The sequence below is a fragment of the Pelophylax lessonae genome (assembly GCF_965119305.1).
Source record: "Pelophylax lessonae genome assembly, chromosome: 3".
Lineage (NCBI taxonomy): Eukaryota > Metazoa > Chordata > Amphibia > Anura > Ranidae > Pelophylax > Pelophylax lessonae.
Window position 1 is genome coordinate 395,605,160 of NC_138770.1, and position 19,227 is coordinate 395,624,386.

At 41.2% G+C, this 19,227-nt stretch overlaps 1 protein-coding gene across 1 annotated transcript in view; it reads left to right on the forward strand.

Annotated features, from left to right (window-relative positions):
* Nucleotides 1-576: 576 nt before the first annotated feature.
* Nucleotides 577-19,227, forward strand: part of LOC309551714 (uncharacterized protein) — a gene marked incomplete at its 5' end in the record, with an annotated part of 213,716 nt that continues 195,065 nt past the window's right edge. The window contains 8 exons of the mRNA XM_082252399.1: nt 577-713; nt 4,610-4,682; nt 6,767-6,877; nt 8,180-8,293; nt 12,502-12,696; nt 14,302-14,434; nt 16,616-16,764; nt 18,350-18,502. Coding sequence (XP_082108525.1) covers nt 577-713; nt 4,610-4,682; nt 6,767-6,877; nt 8,180-8,293; nt 12,502-12,696; nt 14,302-14,434; nt 16,616-16,764; nt 18,350-18,502 — 1,065 coding nt within the window. The remainder of the gene's footprint in view (nt 714-4,609; nt 4,683-6,766; nt 6,878-8,179; nt 8,294-12,501; nt 12,697-14,301; nt 14,435-16,615; nt 16,765-18,349; nt 18,503-19,227) is intronic.

A 19,227-nucleotide genomic window follows, 5' to 3' on the forward strand; every position in this document is an offset into this window, starting at 1 on the left:
GTACAAATTGATGTACATTAGTAGGGGATGTCCGGGGAAGTATGGTAAGGTTTGGCAGCCCTGGACGGAGCGGTGATGGATCCCTGAGCGGGTTCTTGGCTGCTTTGCCCTGGGTTGCATCGAATGCCCTGTTGGGGGGCCCCCTCCCCTCCATTGTGATGGCGGTATATATTTTACATTTGTACTCATCTTCTATATTCATACAGTTTGTTTGCTGTACACTATTTGTCAAATAATACCTCTTTAGATGTGCTGAATTGATATGTAAACTGAACCTTTTGTACTATGCCATTTTCAATAAAACCAATTCTGGTTGTTAAATTGTAAACCCAGACATAAAAGGTTGTCACCTATAAGGATATTCTGTTCTGTGCAATTTTTTCTTTCCTAGATAAATTGGTAATTGGTAAGGATAAGTGACAGAAAGAGAAAATAAAATGAAAGTAATAATTATAAACATAAACTTTTTTACTGTTTTAGCAGTTCGCAGTGCAGGCTTTGCTTTACATAAAGACTATCTGTGTCTTCAGGGTGTTTCATTATTATTTGTCTTTTCTCTTTGCCAAAACCTAGATAATGAGTGAATTGTACAGAATATCTTCTAGCGATAACATCCAATCCCTAGAGAAGCAATTAGCTTCCCAGTTATCAGAACTGAAGACAGAGATAGAAGAAAATGGAATTCTTTGCGGTACACCTGGTCGAGCCTACAGGTATGTTCAGGACAACGGGCATAACAATGTGCTCATTTTAACACAATAGATATATGCTTGTATAGTATTAGGTCAGCCATTTGAATTTTATCATGTTTCTGCAACATACAGCTGATGCACAGTGGCTAAGTAGTTAGCACTTCTGCCTAACAGCACTAGGGTTTGAATCCCAGCCACGGCACTACCTGCCTGAAGTTTGCATGTTCTCTCATGTGCATGTGTGGGTTTCCTCCCACACTCCAAAAACATGCTGGTTGGTTAATTGACTCCTGTCTAAATTGACCCTAGTATGTATAAATGTGAGTTATTTTAAATTGTAAGCTCCTTGAGGGTAGGGACTGATAAGAATCTACACTATATGTGTAAGCGCTGTGTAAGTTGAATACTATATTATTACCTGTAATAAATAATTAAAATATTCGTGTCCACCTTCTCAAATCAAATTCTTTTACAAGTTTTTAACATAATCAACTCTGAAACATCCAAAATTTCCATGGTTTGCTGAAAAGATAAAGCTATAAGCAGTGGTGGGATTCAAAAATTTTAGGAACCAGTTCTGACTTTCAGTAAAGATGTCCGATCTGTCCGCAGAAATGTCGCAGTCCCGCTAAAAATCGCAGATCACCGCCATTACTAGTAAAAAAATAAATAAAAATGACATATATCTTTCCCCTAGTTTGTAGACGTGATAACTTTTGCGCAAACCAATCAAAATACGCTTATTGGGATTTTTTTAACTAAAAAGACTTAGCAGAAAACAAATTGGCCTAAAATGATAAAAAAATTGATTTGTGTGAGTTTCACTTTAGGGGTCTCATCATCCACGTCGGGCAGCAGTAGGTCCCCCGGGACTCCCTGTAGGGAAAGAGCTACTGGTGGGAGATAGCCACGGAGAAGCCTTAAGGTGAGAAGGGGTCGCTGTCTCCAAGGGAGATGTGGTCCCTGTCCCCAGGGGAGAAGGGGTCCCTGTCCCCAGGGGAGAAGGGGTCCCTGTCCCCAGGGGAGAAGGGGTCCCTGTCCTCAGGGGAGAAGGGGTCCCTGTCCTCAGATGAGATGGAGTCCCTGACCCCGGGGGAGATGGGGTCCCTGTCCCCGGGGGAGATGGGGTCCCTATCCCCAGGGGAGATGGGGTCCCTATCCCCAGGGGAGAAGGAGTCCCTGTCCCCAGGGGAGAATTGGTCCCTGTCTCCAGGAAAGGAGGAGTCCCTGTACCCAGGGGAGAAGGGGTCCCTGTCCCCAGGGGAGAAGGGGTCCCTGTCCCCAGGGGAGAAGGGGTCCCTGTCCCCAGGTGAGATGGAGGTCCCTGTCCCCAGGGGAGAATTGGTCCCTGTCCCCAGGGGAGAAGGGGTCCCTGTACCCAGGGGAGAAGGGGTCCCTGTCCCCAGGGGAGAAGGGGTCCATGTCCTCAGGTGAGATGGAGGTCCCTGTCCCCAGGGGAGAAGGGGTCCCTGTCCCCTTGTCAGAAGGGGTCCCTGTCCCCATGTCAGAAGGGGTCCCTGTCCCCATGTCAGAAGGGGGTCCCGGTCCCCAGGGGAGAAGGGGTCCCTGTCCTCAGGTGAGATGGGGGTCCCTGTTCCCAGGGGTGAAGGGGTCCCTGTCCTCAGGTGAGGTGGGGGTCCCTGTCCTCAGGTGAGGTGGGGGTCCCTGTCCCCAGGGGAGAAGGGGTCCCTGTCCCCAGGGGAGAAGGGGTCCCTGTCCCCAGGTGAGAAGGGGTCCCTGTCCCCAGGTGAGAAGGGGTCACTGTCCTCAGGAAAGGAGGAGTCACTGTCCCCAGGGGAGAAGGGGTCCCTGTCCTCAGGTGAGATGGGGTCCCTGTCCCCAGGGGAGATAGTGTGGGGTATGGGATGGTGTGTGGGGGATATGAGGTCAACTCACTCACCTATACCAAGCTGCAGGACACTCATCTATAGTCACCTGGGCTCATGTCAGAAGGGGGTCCCTGTCCCCAGGGGAGAAGGGGTCCCTGTCCTCAGGTGAGATGGGGGTCCCTGTTCCCAGGGGTGAAGGGGTCCCTGTCCTCAGGTGAGGTGGGGGTCCCTGTCCTCAGGTGAGGTGGGGGTCCCTGTCCCCAGGGGAGAAGGGGTCCCTGTCCCCAGGGGAGAAGGGGTCCCTGTCCCCAGGTGAGAAGGGGTCACTGTCCTCAGGAAAGGAGGAGTCACTGTCCCCAGGGGAGAAGGGGTCCCTGTCCTCAGGTGAAATGGGGGGTCCCTGTCCCCAGGGGAGATAGTGTGGGGTATGGGATGGTGTGTGGGGGATATGAGGTCAACTCACTCACCTATACCAAGCTGCAGGACACTCATCTATAGTCACCTGGGCTCCCTCCAGCAGCAGCACGGATGGGCGATCAGCATATCACTCCGAGGGAAACCTGTGTATGACAGGGGGGAGGAGGGGGCTGGCCTTGCAGACAACCCTGCTGTGTCCTCCGGCTCTCCCAGTGCACCTGTGTGCTTAAAGTTCATTTGCTTGGGAGCCGACTGGGGGGGGGAGGTCGGGACTCTGGCTGGGGAGGAGACTGTGCTGAATGGAGCAGAGGCACCCGGAGCGAGGCACCCAGAGCCAGCTAAACGCACGGTCCTAGAGACTAGGAGCAGCCAGTGCAGTGGAGCAGGAAGCTTTGCTGTCCAACCCCAGAGACGGCTCTTTAATTAGGCGACCACAAGGTTTAAAGTAACTGCCTAATTAAAGAGCCGTCCACCCTCTCAAATTGCCGCCTGGATCTCCGGCTTGCACCGGTTCCACAAACTTGTAAAATGTTAGTAACAGGTTTGAACGAACAGGTGCGAACCGGCTGAATCCCACCACTGGCTATAAGGGATGTTTTTAGTAGTTCAACTATGCTTCTGAAATTGCTAACGATTGATCAATAGAAGTAGCAATTGATCGCTGGAATACATGACTCTCTATGAAGTAATTTACAAAAGTAGTAAGTAGTAAATGATTGGAACATTGTACAATCATGTGAGGTTAACTGCTACTGCATGCTACTTGTGTAGTGTACACCATAAGATTTGTTTAACGCCCAACTATAGAAAACTTGAAAATGATCCTTTGCAGTGGAGCTGCATCCGCGCTGCACGGGTCAATTGTTTCGATGTAGGGGACTTGTTGAAGTTTATTTATTTACTCAGTCCTTTGCTCCTCCATGCTGATAGACCAATCCCCGCAACATCTTCTTACGAGTGCTCCTGAAGTCATAAAAACCAGTGCAGGGTCCAAAGCTCTCTACTTGACGTGATGATGCCAAGGGACATTCCACTACTGGAGCATTATTGCATGTTGCAGGAAACAAAATCGCTTTATTCCCCAATTAACACAGTCAGTGTTGATGAGGGAATCCCTCCCGCGGAGTCAGTATGTTCTCCCCGTGGAAGGGGAGGGGGGGCGGGGGAAGTCTTCCCCCGCCGGGAGAGCACAGTGATTATTGATAGTGGCTATACCAGCTGCTAGCAATAATCACATGTAAAATCTGACAGGCTGGTTGTTCCCAAGTTGATCTCTGCTGAACCAGCTGAGATTTGAACCGTCTATGGCCAGCTTTAGGTAACTAAAAAAAGGGGAAGTCCAGGAAAAACCTTACTAACGCTAAACCTGCTCTGTGCCACATTCTAAGACTAATCTATCTAACCCTGTAAAGCAAAAATCGCCATACTTACCTTTTCTGTACCTAATTCGGTCCGGTCTCCAGCAACAGAAGCTGTGTGCAGGAGAGGACTGACAACGGCTGTGAAATGAATGGGATGTGATGTCACCCATAGACTCACTATGGGGTTGCTAGCAGGGTTCATAGTCCCTCATTAACGTTTTATGTTTCCTTATTAAAACAACGCTTAGAGTGATATAATAGATATAGATCTTGTCATAATGACTTCATGCTTTTCTGTCTGATCTTCTAGCTCTGTTCCCATACCAAAGGATATTTCATACTTCAGAAATGAGAGAGAGATGATCTTGAAAAGAGGTCTGCAGGTAATTGAAGCTTTAACTTGAAGAAAGATCTATACAATGTGACCAATGGACACTCAGGACAATACAGAAATTTTAGAAATGTACTTGTATATACTGCAGCTGTCTAAAAATGTATTGATCCTGAACCCCCCAAGTAGCGTTGGATAGATAGCAATAAAACTTGACAGAAGTTCTATAACTGGACGTAGACACTAGACAGAGGATGATTGGAAATGTCAATCCAACCACCCTCAGGCATGTGTGCCCGTCAGTGCAGATAACATAAAGAGGTTGCAAACGAACATGGAAAGTTGTGCTGTAGACTGCTTTGGTGCCAGCTTCTCAGAGGAGAACACTAGCATAGCTTTTTTTAAACTTTCTAATTATTATCTTTACAGAAGATCCTCAACTGGCAGTGTCTGCAGGTAGATTGTATACATTAGATTGTACACTATAAGGCCTAAAACTGCTGGATTGCATGAGAGTTATCTTATGTCTATGGCTATTTTAAATCTCGCCTACTTTACCAAGGTGACAACATAAAACATTTTGGCTGGACTTGGGCTTTAATGTTTTTACAATCAATACAAGTGACAGTGGGTCTCATAAGTAAAAGTTTTTGTAGATTGTTGTACTTGCTGCCTACAGCAACTAATCATTCACCCATACTATAGGACAGTGATCTCCAAACTGCAGCCTGGGTGCCGGGTGTGGCTCTTTGCTAGCCTTTTTCTGGCCCTTAGGACATTATTTTTCTCAATATTATGAGGCACTATTCCTCCCACTGACACCAACAGAGGGGCATCATTTCTGGCCCTTAGGGCATTATTTCTCCCACTAATATCAGTGATGGGGTACTATTCCTGATACCAATAATGGGGCATATTTCCTGCCACTGACAATAATAAAGTGGCAATCCCCCCCCCCCCTAATATCAATGATGAGGTACTATTCCTCTCACTGATACTACCAATTGGGGCCCTGCTTCTTCCTCTGTCACCAACAGTGAGGCATAATTCCTTCCACTGACACTAATGATAAGGCATTCTTCTTCCCATTAATATCAATGATGAGCCACTATTCCTCCCACTGACACTAACAATGGGGCACTATTTCTTCACACGTACCAATGATGGGGTACTTTTCCTCCCACTAATTCCCAATGATGGGGGACTTTTCCTCCCACTATTTCCAATGATGGGACATTATTCCTTCCCCTAATACCAATGATGGGGTAATATTCCTCCCGCTGAAACCAACAATGGGGCACCATTCCTACCACTGAAATTGATTCCTCCCTTTAATACCAATAATGGGGCACTATTTATCCCACTGACATCAATGATAGGGCACTATTCCACCTACTGATACCAATGATGGCGCAGTATTTCTCCCACTGACACCAATAACAGGGCACTATTTCTTCCACTGATACCAATGATGGGGCACTTTTCCTCCCACTAATTCCAATGATGGGGCATTATTCCTTTCCCTAATACCAATGATGGGTTAATATTCCTCCCACTGAAACAAGCAATGGGGCACTATTCCTACCACTGAAATTGATTCCTCCCATTAATACCAATGATGGGGCACTATTCCTCCCACTAATACCAATGATAGGGCACTTTTCCTCCTACTGACACCAATGATGGGGCACTTCTCCTCCCACTACTATCAACAGGGGGCATTGTTTCTTCTACTGATATCAATGACGGGGTACTATTCCTCCCACTAATACCATAGTTAGGGCTCTACTCCTCCTCCTATTGACCACTAAGCCTAAGGCCATGCTTTTTTTCACTGATGATGAGCCTGGGACATTTTCTACCCCCACTGGCCACAATCCGGCTCCCTAAAGTTTGAATGACAGTAAACTGGCCCTTTGTTTGAAAAGTTTGGAGACCCCTGCTATAGGAGAACAATGACCGCTATAGGCAACAGAACCTACATGCATGAAGGCCAGAATGTTTCAGCTCCTCTTAGTTACATAGTAACTATGTAACTAGTTACTATACTACAATAGCTTAATGGGTGACTTTTCCACCCAAGCTATTACTTATTCCACGTATCACTAATTGCAGTTTTTTTCTCCTATGATTAAGGTGGCAGGAGCGAAACCAGTTATTGTTCAGGCTGATGTTATGCAGAGAGAGCTGGAGACCTGTCTAAGAAAAGAATACACTGAAGATAATCTGCCTCTCCTATTGCATCAGGTAACAATGTGGAATATTATTTTGAATGACACATATACAGCATGCATAATCCTGCGTATGCAAGAATCTTTTTTCCCCTTAAATTACACATGCCATGAGAGAATTATACTGCCTGGAACTGTTTGGAATATGCTAGTTGACTAGTTTTAGTCTTTTCGGAATCGCAGTAAAAGAACGCTGGGGACCACAAAAAGTCTATTAGTCAATGATATACAGAAGAATTAAAGTAAAACTATGATGATGGTAGGATAATGTCCCAGGTGCCTGAACCTAGCAAAGCCCAATAACGCAAACTGTAGTGGAAAGGGGATTCATGGGATGTTAATAGGGGTCAGAAAGCTTTTTATACTTCATGACATATGAAGTAATCTCTCCTTTCTCTTTTTTGGTCTGTAAAGATCAAACACAGCTATGCATATAATGCAGACAGCAATAGCATAATCCAGCAGTAGATTTTACTGAAAAAATCTTAACATAAGAGGTTGGATTTGTATGAAAGGGTGTCATCAAGACAAAACAAAGTGGATTAGAGTTCATTGGTTAATTTGTGTGAAAAGTCCTTATCCAGCAATATGATGGGGTCCCAAATAAGATCTCATGTAGTTAAAGTAGAACTATAGGCAAAACTCTTTCAATTTTGGATAGAGCAAGGAAGGGCTACAACCTGTCAATTTTTGTTTTTCGCCATCTGTTTCCCATTTCGGAGATTTCGCTTAATTTCCTGTCTCATAGCCACACTGGAAGTTAGAGGTAATCTCTGCAAATTAAGGCAATCACTTGGGGACCCCCAGGTCACCCGAACTAGTGTTCCCATTCAAATATTTCCCCTCTATTACTTTTCTGGGAACAACCCAAAATTTGAGATTTTCTTACTTTCACTTTCAATGATAGTGGTAAACAACAAATAGAGAGGGTGAATCTCCTTAACGGGGGCACAGAACGCAATAAAAACTGACAGAGGTTCTAATCCTACTCCACTCTATCTGAAACTGAAAAAAAAAAACTTTTCCCTTTTAGTTATACTCTAAACCTGAATTCCAGTATGGTTTGTATTGCAAAGTTAAATTGGTCCAGCTAGATCTTTGTAGCTAAAGCAAACATAAACCATCCATTGACATACATATACTCCAATCATGACAATTTGTGTAGTCGTATTCTAGAAAAACAGGTAAAAATTCATTTGTTCACATTTTGTTTTCTATATTTGTCTTACAGAAAATACAGAGAATGTAAATGGACATTATAACACTTTTTTAATGACATGAAATATTAATGTGATAAACCCCTATGTTTCTTTACTAGTTTTTCATTGACCGAATCCACCACTTGGTGCAGAGTAAATATTTGAATATGCTAAGGTGGAAGAGGTTCTGTCGTCACACTAAAGCCATGGAGGAGTGTTACCCTCAGTACCAGGTAACTAATAAAATTGAAATGTGTTGCAGACGCACAGCTTCTTTAATGACCCATTTCCACATCTACAGTTATTAAGAACTCATTCACACAGCGCACAGTGCAAACTTGTGTTCCCGCTGGCGATTTTATTTGGGCAATTCTCATGTGATTCCCCAGCGTCACATGAGTGGCCTTCCCTATGCACAATTGTCGCTCGAAAGAATTTCAGGGACCAAATTTTGCCCCTGAATCAGGCGCGAATTTTCACGTGTTTTGCAGTGATTCTCGCATGCGTTGTTGCGTGACAATTGCAGCAAAAGCGCACCACATTTAGAGTGCCTTTTAGGATGAATGGCATCCAAACGTGTTGCGAATTTTGCCACACCGATTCTGCCCATGATTCCCAAATTGCCCAAATGTGAACAGGGCCCTAAACACTTGAGCTTTACACTTTGCTTTGCTTCCAGATTACAAGTACTTTGCTTGCAGTTTACGTGCTGGATCACTGAAAACCTTAAAGGTGGGTTTTCTAAAATCCAAGGAGAAAAATCTGCAGGCTGTATTATACTGATCCACAACCCATTAAGCACAGAGAACCTGCATCATTGAATATACAGTATATGGGCCATACTTTTACTTGCTGTTTCCATGTAGTTTATTTCCTAACATCTACAAGCAAGCCGCTACAGTGAAAATGAACTTGAATCTGAGTCAGCACTGACAGTCCTCATTGCTCTTATATATTTTGATATTTTTTCCTTCACGCAGAATAAATATTAGGTGAGATATGCAGAACAAGTATGAGGTAATCCATGAAAATAAACTTGGGTTCATGTCCCAAAGCTTGCAGATTGTGGATATGAGTTTATACTTTAATATATACCTTTCTGGGCTGTAATTGACATAAGGATTTAGTAGAAGGCTTACTTAATAAACCTCCTCCAAATGTACCTCAATTTACAGCAAAACAAATTGCCTTTATCTTTATCTAAGGTAAATTGACTTTCATGTAAAAAAAATAGGAAACAAACGACCTTTCCGTTTTAAAATGGTGTACAGAAAACCCCCAAGAAATAAAATTTCCTGCTTGTGTGGTTTGCTTACTTATTTTTCTCACTGTGCAAGTCAAGTCAGATTTTAGGTATCCTCTGCAACTAGGGTTGCACCAATACCGATTTTTACTGGTGAATATGAATACCAATACTTTCAGCCAAGCACTCGCCGATACCGACTACTGATTCTTTGTGGTGTGATTTGCGTCAATATAAAAAAACTGGCGCAAATCGCACTGCAAAGAATTGCATACGATTTGAACAGGAATGCAGTGCAATTCCTGTCTGACTCGCATGCGACTTCCCTCAATGCTTGTGTGTTTGTGTATGTATAGAAAGGGATTAAAGTGCCACCTAGTGGGCAGTTTAAAAAATGTTAGAACTCACAGTACCTGCCGAAGTTGGCAAAATTTTAGCCACTAGGCCATACTCCTTCCTTCCACAATAAATTCATTCCAACCAGGTAGGCTTCGTTCCACACAGGCAAGCATCAGTTTAAATCGGCTCATCATTGATATTATCTCAGCCGTTCATTCTGACTAGGACTCTAGGGGACTGCGTATGACGTATGCTTTTATCCTTGGACCTGCAAAGGGCGTTTGACGCGATAAAATGGGATTACCTATTTTAAGCTCTACAGAAATATGGTTTGGCCCTCACTTCCTTTTGATCCTAAGGATACTGTATGAGAATCCTCTAGCCCCCTTGTCAGTAAAGGGCTACAGATACCATACCTTGCATATTTAGGGGTACTATTTAGGGATGCCCCTTGTCTCCCCTCTTTTCTACATTAGCATTGGAACCACGAGCTAACAAGAATAGGCAGAATCCCGATATTAGAAGCATCTTTTCTGGAGACAGGGAACACAAGTGTGCACTTTTTGCTAATATCTTCAGCCATGGTCGCTATTCCCAATTTGAAAGCCCTCTTAACGCAATTATCTTCCGTGTCGGGACTGAAGGTGAATCATATGAAATCCTAGGCTCTAAATTTGTCTCTAGATGATCAGACAATCCAGACTGTGCAGAAAAACTTTAACTTTAGTTGGTAAGGTGACTCTCTGCCCTGTGTAGGCATCCACCTAACCCCTTCTCTGTTCACTATCTACCAAAAGATTTATCCTCCCAACTATAAGCAGCTAATAACAGATATGGATTGATGGCTCATATCTCTGCCTTCTTGGTTCAGTAGATTGTTTGCTATAAAAATGAATATCTTTCCTAGGCTCTTATACGTGTTCAGAACCTTACAATTGCAATATCTTCTTCAGATTTGCTGAAGTTTAAAAAAAAGGTCTTATCATTTATTTGGGGAAAAAAGAGCCACCTTAGGGGTGGCCTGGAAGTCCCTGACCTTTTGAAATATTTTCAGGCTGCTCAAATGGTGCAATTGATTTGTTTCCACACTCACAAATCTTTTCTCCTATGGATGTCTAACGAATCCTACTCATATCCTTCCATGCCAATTAGTTACTTAATATGGCTACCACTAGAGATAGGCCTCCCATACTATGCCCTACTTTATCCTTTTCACTGAGCTTTTGGAACAGACTGTGCGCCTCACATAAATTCAAATCTACGCACACTCCCTTGACTTCTTCATTTCTCAACCCACAGTTTACCCCTGGTCTCACCCTATCAGTGTTTAAATGGTGGCAAAATAAGGGCTTTTTAAGGATTGCAGATGTGTGCAAGGGCGACTCTATCCCAACAATTATTGAGAAAAAAATACCAGTTCCCTGATACAGAAATTTACGGACACGCACAACTTTCTCACTTCATCACTTCCCTACAATGCAAGAGTAACCTGTCCTGCATTAATGCTTTGGAATGTTTGTGCAAGAATTTTGATAAGCGTTCTGGTCATATTTCTGCATTGTACTCTGACCTAATGTCTTCACCCACAAAATTGCCTTATATTATAAAATGGCAAAGTGATGTAGCTATAGAATTGGAACAGGTAGAATACTACAAGATAGCGAGCTATGCCTCAAAATCTTATATAAATACATCTATCATCAATGCTAGCTATAAAATACTACTTCGATGGTACATGGTCCCAACTAGATTGGCCTCTTTTGTTCCAGGAGCCTCTGCATTGTGCTTCCTTAGTTGTGCTCGGGAAGGCACACTTTATCATCCATGGTGGACGTGTCTGAAAGTAAAGCGTTATTGGACGCATATCTGTAATTTTATTTATTCCCTGACCCATGCGAATCTTAAGAAATCTCTGCAACAAGCTCTATTGAGCTATCCCGTGCAAGAGGCTCAGAGAGTCAGAGACATGTAAAAAGGTTGATTTCATTTATATTTATAGCGGCACCAATTACCATTGCACGATCCTGGAAGTCAGCTATTATCTCACTTTATAGGGTCAAAGCTAAGCTATCTTGGATCATGATAATTGAAAGACTTTCTGTACTTTTTAATGAGTAAGGTTGGTTGAAAAGGTTTGGGATCCATGGAACTCCTACCTCTTGGGAAATGTCTAGTGTTGTCATTATTTTTCTTAGAGATTGGATGTTTACTTGGCTCTATTCCCTTCATTCTTTTTCTTCATCTTCTGGAGGGGTTGCCTTCCGCTCAGTCACGGCGTCCCAGGCGAAGCAGCTTAGTACACCAAATGAGTGTGTAAGAGAATTGTACATAGGGTATGACTCAAAGAATGTGCAGTACACTAAGGAAGTTCAGTATAGAATGAACGACATAACTCCACCAACAACACTTTAGATAAACCCTTTTTTTTTATTAGTTGACGTTTTGATTCATCCACTTAATTAAATAATGTTATGTTAGCTGATATCCTCTGTTTCATGAAGTGGAGGGGGTATAAAGCGAATCATTAGAGTCCAGCGACCAGGACCGTATTTTTTGGAACTTCTTAGTGCACCCCCATGTTTGCAAGTTAATCTGTTTAATGTGTAATTAAGAGTTTGACACCATTGGTTGTGTGTAAATCTACTGGAATTATTCCCTGGAGTGTGAATTTAAAATCCAATACCATCCTAGTAGAGTAGGGGGAATTAAGAGTTGTGAAACATTTTCCCAGTAATGCTGAAGTTTGGGGCAATGCCACAACAGGTGGATAAGGGATCCATGCAATATTCTAATGCAATCTAGTTAGGATAATTGTTATTTCCTCAGATAAATAATGACATTTTTTTTTTTAACTTCTAGAAACAAATTGGTTGCATTATGCAGGAATACTTTGATGCTGTGCAAAGAGCACAGAGATTGTCTATCGCAAGAGAACACTTAATAACTGGAAAAAAGAATTCTATTCATCTAGTAACTTTGGAAGACCTTGTCATTTACCTGCAGTGGCTAATCTGTCATCTGCACTCAGTGAAACCCATATTTAACTATATCAGGGTATGTACCACAAGAAATCTCACATAAATTACTTAGTAAAAGTATGTTTATAATAAATATTTGAGTACTTATTACTTATATTTGAGTACTTGGTAATAAATTCTTGCTTATATTTGAGTACTTAGTAATACATTCTAATAGGTTTGTGCATGTTAGTTACTGTGCTTTGAACCATTTTGTAAAGCTGGCCATACACAGTATGTTTTCTTTTTGTTAGTTCAGCCACCCAGATTTCTCCATCCACACAAACAAGGTAGATTGAGGAATTCTCCTGCGGAGACATTGTATTTTGACCGTGGGCCCTGCCATTATATAATACACTGATCAGTGGCTGTAGCTGATTGGCTGCAACTGCTGTTCGATAGAACATTTTCCAACAGGTCCCTTCAACAGAGGTCAGTTAAACAATTGTTGAACGGGAGTGCCCACACAGCTAATTGAAATTTGTCTGGTCCAGTAGAGATTTTTGAATGTATGGCCAGCTTAAAGTGTAAATTAATTCTTAAGTGTAAGTTCTGCCTTATGTCCTCCCCTGCCCTCATCTTCTTTTTGAATTATTATTTTTTTTTGGGGGGGGGGGGGGATTGGGTACCCAGTTTCCTCAGTTACCTGCCCCACGTTCATTGCAGTTGACTGGGCAATTCAGCTGGAAGCCGCAGCTGGCTTCCCACACTAAACATTCCACACCCGAAGACAGGTGAAGAACCAGGCAGGTTCTAGAGACCTGAAGACAGGTGAAGAACCAGCCTGGATCTAGGATCAAGCACTGTCCTGGTAAGGACAGCGCTTGATCCCTGGACAGGTAAGTGTCCTTTTATTAAAAGTCAGCAGCTATAGCATTTGTGCTGCCGACTTTTGACTTTTTTAAACCTGACTGAAGAACTGCTTTATATTTAAGTGAGTAGAATTCACCTGTATCTGTTTTACCTGTGTATTTAGCTAATTGCTTTGATAGATCATCCCTATAAGCAGTTTATTTAAAGCTTGAAGTCCTTTAAAGCTGAACTTGCGGTGGGATAATTTTCACATATTTTTTATATTTAGGCAATTTATTTATGTTTTTAAAGGCAGCCATCTTTATATTATGCAGCCATCCCTTATTGTGCAGAAATGGCAAGTTGAATCCTGCATAATAAGGGGTCATTCCCCTTTATATCCTTTTCATTAGACTGGTGGCCATTATTCCCACTCTTTCCCTGGCCACTGCTCTTGTGACATCCCTGTGAAGTTTATTCACAATTCTAGTGGGAGGACCCAGGAATGCCAACTTCTGATCAGACCTTCCCACTTCTAGGCATCAGTTGACTGACAGGCTAGTGTAGTTTTCTGAGGCACAACTAACGTCCCCATAATATGATATTGGGGGGCCTTACTGATGCCTACTCCCAGCAGTCGGGCATAGCTGAAGTATAAGAGGAGAACGGATAATGTAAGAGGCCTTTTCCAGCAGCACTTTCTCAGTATAGAGGTGATAGAAAATCATTTTGCTATTTACTGTGCATAAGGAAGGGAAGTTCTACTTTAAGAAGTTGGGAAGAGTAACTGAATTGAATTTTACCTATTTCAAGATGTTATAGAATTTTAAGATGTATAAATGTTTTACAGACATTGCAGCACTTACCAGTGTCAAACCTTGCTGAGACTGTTATTGAGTCACACTCTAAAGACAAAGAATGCCAACATTTAAGAGAGGTTCAATTTGTCAATTCAGGTGAACAGAACTCTGCAGATGGCACAAGTAAGATATCTTACTGGATTCCTCTGTTTAAAGGAGCAATAATAAACTATTTTATATCCTGTCATATTTATAAATTATGCTTTTACTTTGAAGATGATAATATTTGTGAAAACTTTTTTTGAAGCCTAAATTAGTTGTACCCCTGGTGGCATTATGGGCATTGCTAAGAGTGTGATGCCCTGCAATGAACAGCACACAGTCCACACATGACCACATAGTGCTGAACAGTGGGTCTAGGTAAATAGTGCCTGGGTCTTTACTCTCTTTATACACTGAACATTTGTGCCACAGTCTTTATACCACCTAAATATTCCCTAAATACTGTACTACAATGTCACAGACACACATTTATTTCTGAAAAAAATATTTCTCCACTATGTATGATTCTCTGCACATAGAATATAGAAAAAGGCATAACCCTTTCTTTAGGCATAATACCCTCTTACATTATTGGTCAGTGGGAAAATTACCGTCCTCATGCATTGGTGAACAACTGGAGGATAAATTCCCCTTTGCATTGATGGTCTATGGTAAGAGAAATATCCCCTTACATTTGTCATCAGTGGAAGGAAGAATCCCCTCTACATTTGTGAAAGAAAGTGTGAAAGAAGAAAGGGACTTCTTATATTGGAGATCAGTGTTAAAAAGAATGCCCCATACCTTGGTGGTCAGTAAGTGCATTCTTCCTCCTACTTGTGGTCATTACAAAATAGAATGCCCCCTTACAATATTGTTTAGTGGAAAAATTAATAGCATTGTTACATTAGTAAGTAATGGGAGGAAGAATTTCCTATTATGTTGATGGCCATAGGGAGGGAAATACCCCCTTACATTGGTCACCAGTGGAAGAAAGAATCCCCTCTACATTTGTAGAAGAAAGTATAAAAGAAAAAAGCGCCCCCTTATATTGGTGATCAGTAGGAAGAAGAATTGCCCTTACTTTGGTGGTCAAGAAGGTCGTTTTCCTTCTATTGGTGGTCATTACAAAGTAGAAAGGACCCTTACATTATTGTTTAGTGGAAAAATTAACAGCATTGTTTATATTAGTAAGCAAGGGGAGGAAGAATTCCCTATCATGTTGATGAACATTAGGAGGGAAATAGCCCCTTTACATTGATCATCAGTTGAAGGAAGAATCCCCTCTACATTTGTGAAAGAAAGTGTGAAAGAAGAAAGCACCCTCTTATATTAGTGATCCATAGGATGAAGAATTCCCCCATAGGTTGGTGGTCCATAAGGGCATTCTTCCTCCTACTGGTGGTCATTACAAAGTAGAATGCCCCTTACAATGTTGTTTATTGGAACAGTTAACAGCATCCTTAAATTAGAAAGCAATGGGAGAAATAATTTATTTTTATGCCAATATTGTTTACTGGAACAATTAACAGCATCCTTACATTAGTAAGCAATGGGAGGAAGAATTTATTTTTATGTTGATGTCATTAAGAAGGGATTAGCCCCATTATATTGGTAATTAGTATGAAAAACATGCCCCCTTACATTACTCTTAAGTGTGAAGAAGGATGCCCCTTTAATTTAATGTTAAGTAGTGGAAAGTGAGACACTATAGAGATTACTGGCATCAGCTGTTACATGAAGTAGAAAGAGCAGATGTTTTGCTGGTCCCACTGGGTCTGTCACCAGCCAAGTGACATCCTTACTAGAACTAATGGACACTGTCAAGCAGGAGATCAGGCCATCCAGGGACCACCTCTAAATGAGTTGGAGTTGCTGAACCATGGCACCAAGCAAGAGACCTAGGTAACAAGCTCATGATACCATGGTCTGGTAACACCTCTGGGTGGGATCGAGAACAGGTATTGAATATTCTCATTAAACTTCGTAGATTTTGAAAATCCCTTTATAAAACCATTGCTTTAAAAATGTAATCCCATTTTGCTTTTGAATTAAGTCAGGGATCCTCACACTACGGCCCTCCAGCTGTTGGGGAACTACATGTCCCATAAGGCATTATAAAACTCTGACATTCACAGACATGACTAGGCATGATGGGAATTGTAGTTCCCGAACAACTGGAGCGCCATAGTTTGAAGACCCCTGAATTAAGTACTGATCTAGCATCATTTAGTTGTGATGCAATAAATTATGAGTTTTATACTTTTAATGTATTTATGGAAAAGGGGCTTATATTATTACTTTTAACATTGTTATTTATTCAAGAATGGGAAGGTTACGAAGACCTGCCACAGCATCAAACTGGGACAAAAAGTATAAAGCCGCTTCTCCGAGACTTGTTGTCAAACTTCAAAATAGACTATGATATTGAAAACCTGAAAAATACAGCCAGTGAATTGGATTTGCTGTCTCTGGTGAGCCTGTATATTGTTTTATGCTAGAATTCTGTACACCCTTTTGTTCACTAGGTGGCAGTAATGATCAAATATTTTTGGCAGTGTGAATGCAGTTTTCTTTGGTCAAAAAACTGACAGATCAAGCATCTTTTATAGTAATCGTTTATGGAAGGGCAGCAGACTTTTACAAAATTGGTTTTTACAGTAGCTATAAATATGCGTCCGTCACTGACAGCTGTTGAAGCCCATATGGGAAGTTGTTGATTCCAAGAAAAGTAAAGTTTGCTCACTATTTTGTTGTATTTGTCTCTTGTAAAACTTGAACTTGGCCCCCTTTCTGCCTTCTAAACCCCCCTATTGGCCCTCTTATGTGATGGATGGCCTCACTGACTTATGTGAAGAGTGGGATGGGGCAAATCCAGTTTGACTTTTACAATAAAAGTTGAGATTTACATATAACTTTAGATAATTTTATATATAAATCTACTGATAATGTAACTGTGTTGTTTAAATAACCTCTGCCTATGCATTTTTAGTAATTCTTTCAGTTTGAATTGCCCAGTATGTGACAGAGGTACTTTAGGCTTAAGAAACAACACTAATGTATGCAGTTGTGTATTCATAATTCCAAATTAAGTTAGTTTAAGTCTCTCACTTGGTATTTAACTTGGTATTGGTTTGCTGTAATTCCCTATATAGCAGACTGGGAGAGGGAGGGGCAGCACTGTGAGCCAATCAGGTATGCATACAGGAGGAAAGATTTAAGTCATCTGGCTGTATAGTCTGGCAGGGCTGTAGATGGACACAGAATACAGATTTGTGGTTGAAAATATAGCTTACTTATTTGTATTTCAACTGTGTACTTCGCTGTTTGCCTTAAAGTGTTACTAAACCCAGAACCTGCATTCACTATATCTGCTCTCCCACAGTACACAGTATATGGAAATGCAATTATTTCAGTAAATATAAATGGATAAATACCTTTTCTCGTCAGCAGTTTATAGCAGCCTTCTGAATTGTATCAGTTTCTAGTAAAGCTTGTAGTAGGAGTTTTAATTCTCCCCTGACCCTTTGTCTGGACAGTGCTGATTGGCCCTGTGCTGATCACATGCACCCTCCCAAGAAAAACTCTGTAGCAATACACACCAAACTGAGCATGTGCAGCCCGTCCCCTGGCACTCTAAATATCAGGTTATTTTTTAGAGACCGTGAAAGAAGAGGAGACATCGGAAAGACATAATCAAACAGCCTTCATACACAATGCAAAGAATTAACCCCTTAGGTTCCACAGTTAGTATAACAAGCATGCTTTACTGCATATACACACTGATTTTACTGTTGTGGATTTGGTAACACTTTAAGTTCAATTTTAAAGCTTTTCTTTAGAAAGAAACAAAATCAATTTAGTTATACATCACTTCTTTAACATGCATACATACACAATATGTCACGTATACCAAATTTGTTTTGCCAAAAATCTCTCCATCTACTTTTCACAGTCGGATATGCTATGTAGCAGCATGTTTGTGCAGATACCTAATACTGATATTCACAAGCTCAGTGACAAATATATGGATAATCATTTCTTCTCCTGTAAATATAGGTTACCTCTAAATTTCGTGGAATATTTAAGAAACAGCAGACCATGATAACCTTCCCAGTGTATGATTCTGGAATGGAAACAAAGGATGGATGGGGCTTTAAAGGGCCACACATGGCTTTCAAGAAGACAGCAAACTGGCTCCCATTCGTAAAGGTACACTAAAAAAAAAAAAACAGTAATGTGTCAATATTCAGAAAATTCACTTTTATGCTATATATTTCACAATGGCACAGTCTTAATTTGTGGTGCCTATTGCACTTCCACATTGGTTACTTACATTAACAAATTAATCAGGATAATGCATGTAAGACCTATTGGACTTGCAATAATTAAACAAATTAGATTAGGTAGCACTGTATATGTTTGAGCTCACTTTACAGCATAATAAATTATTTTTTTTTGGTGTCTGCTGTTTTAAAAAAAAAATGTTTGCAGTGTTCAGATACAGAGCAATGTCGAGAGGATTCACCCTGCATTTCTGAGACTTGCAACCTTATACATTTATTATTATTTTTATTGTTACTATACAGGATTTAGTACATAGCTTTACAAAATGCATGCAAAAATAGACCTAAATTCTAATATTTGTACAATTAAAATAGCTGGTGCAATGTTCAATATATAATAAATATCACATGGTGACAGAAATGTGAAGCTTTTTTTTTTTTTATTCTAGTTTAGTCTAGTCTAGTCTAGTATTCTGTTTGTCATATTTAGTATGACAATTGAAAGAGTATGTATATAGTATAGTATAGTATAGATGTGCAAAGTGTTGTGATTCAGGTTATAATAAATAAATTGATCAATTTGAAGCTGAACAATAAAAAAAAAGAGTAAAAGAGTTAGGAGGTGGTTAAAAAAAGGGTTGGTTCACATTG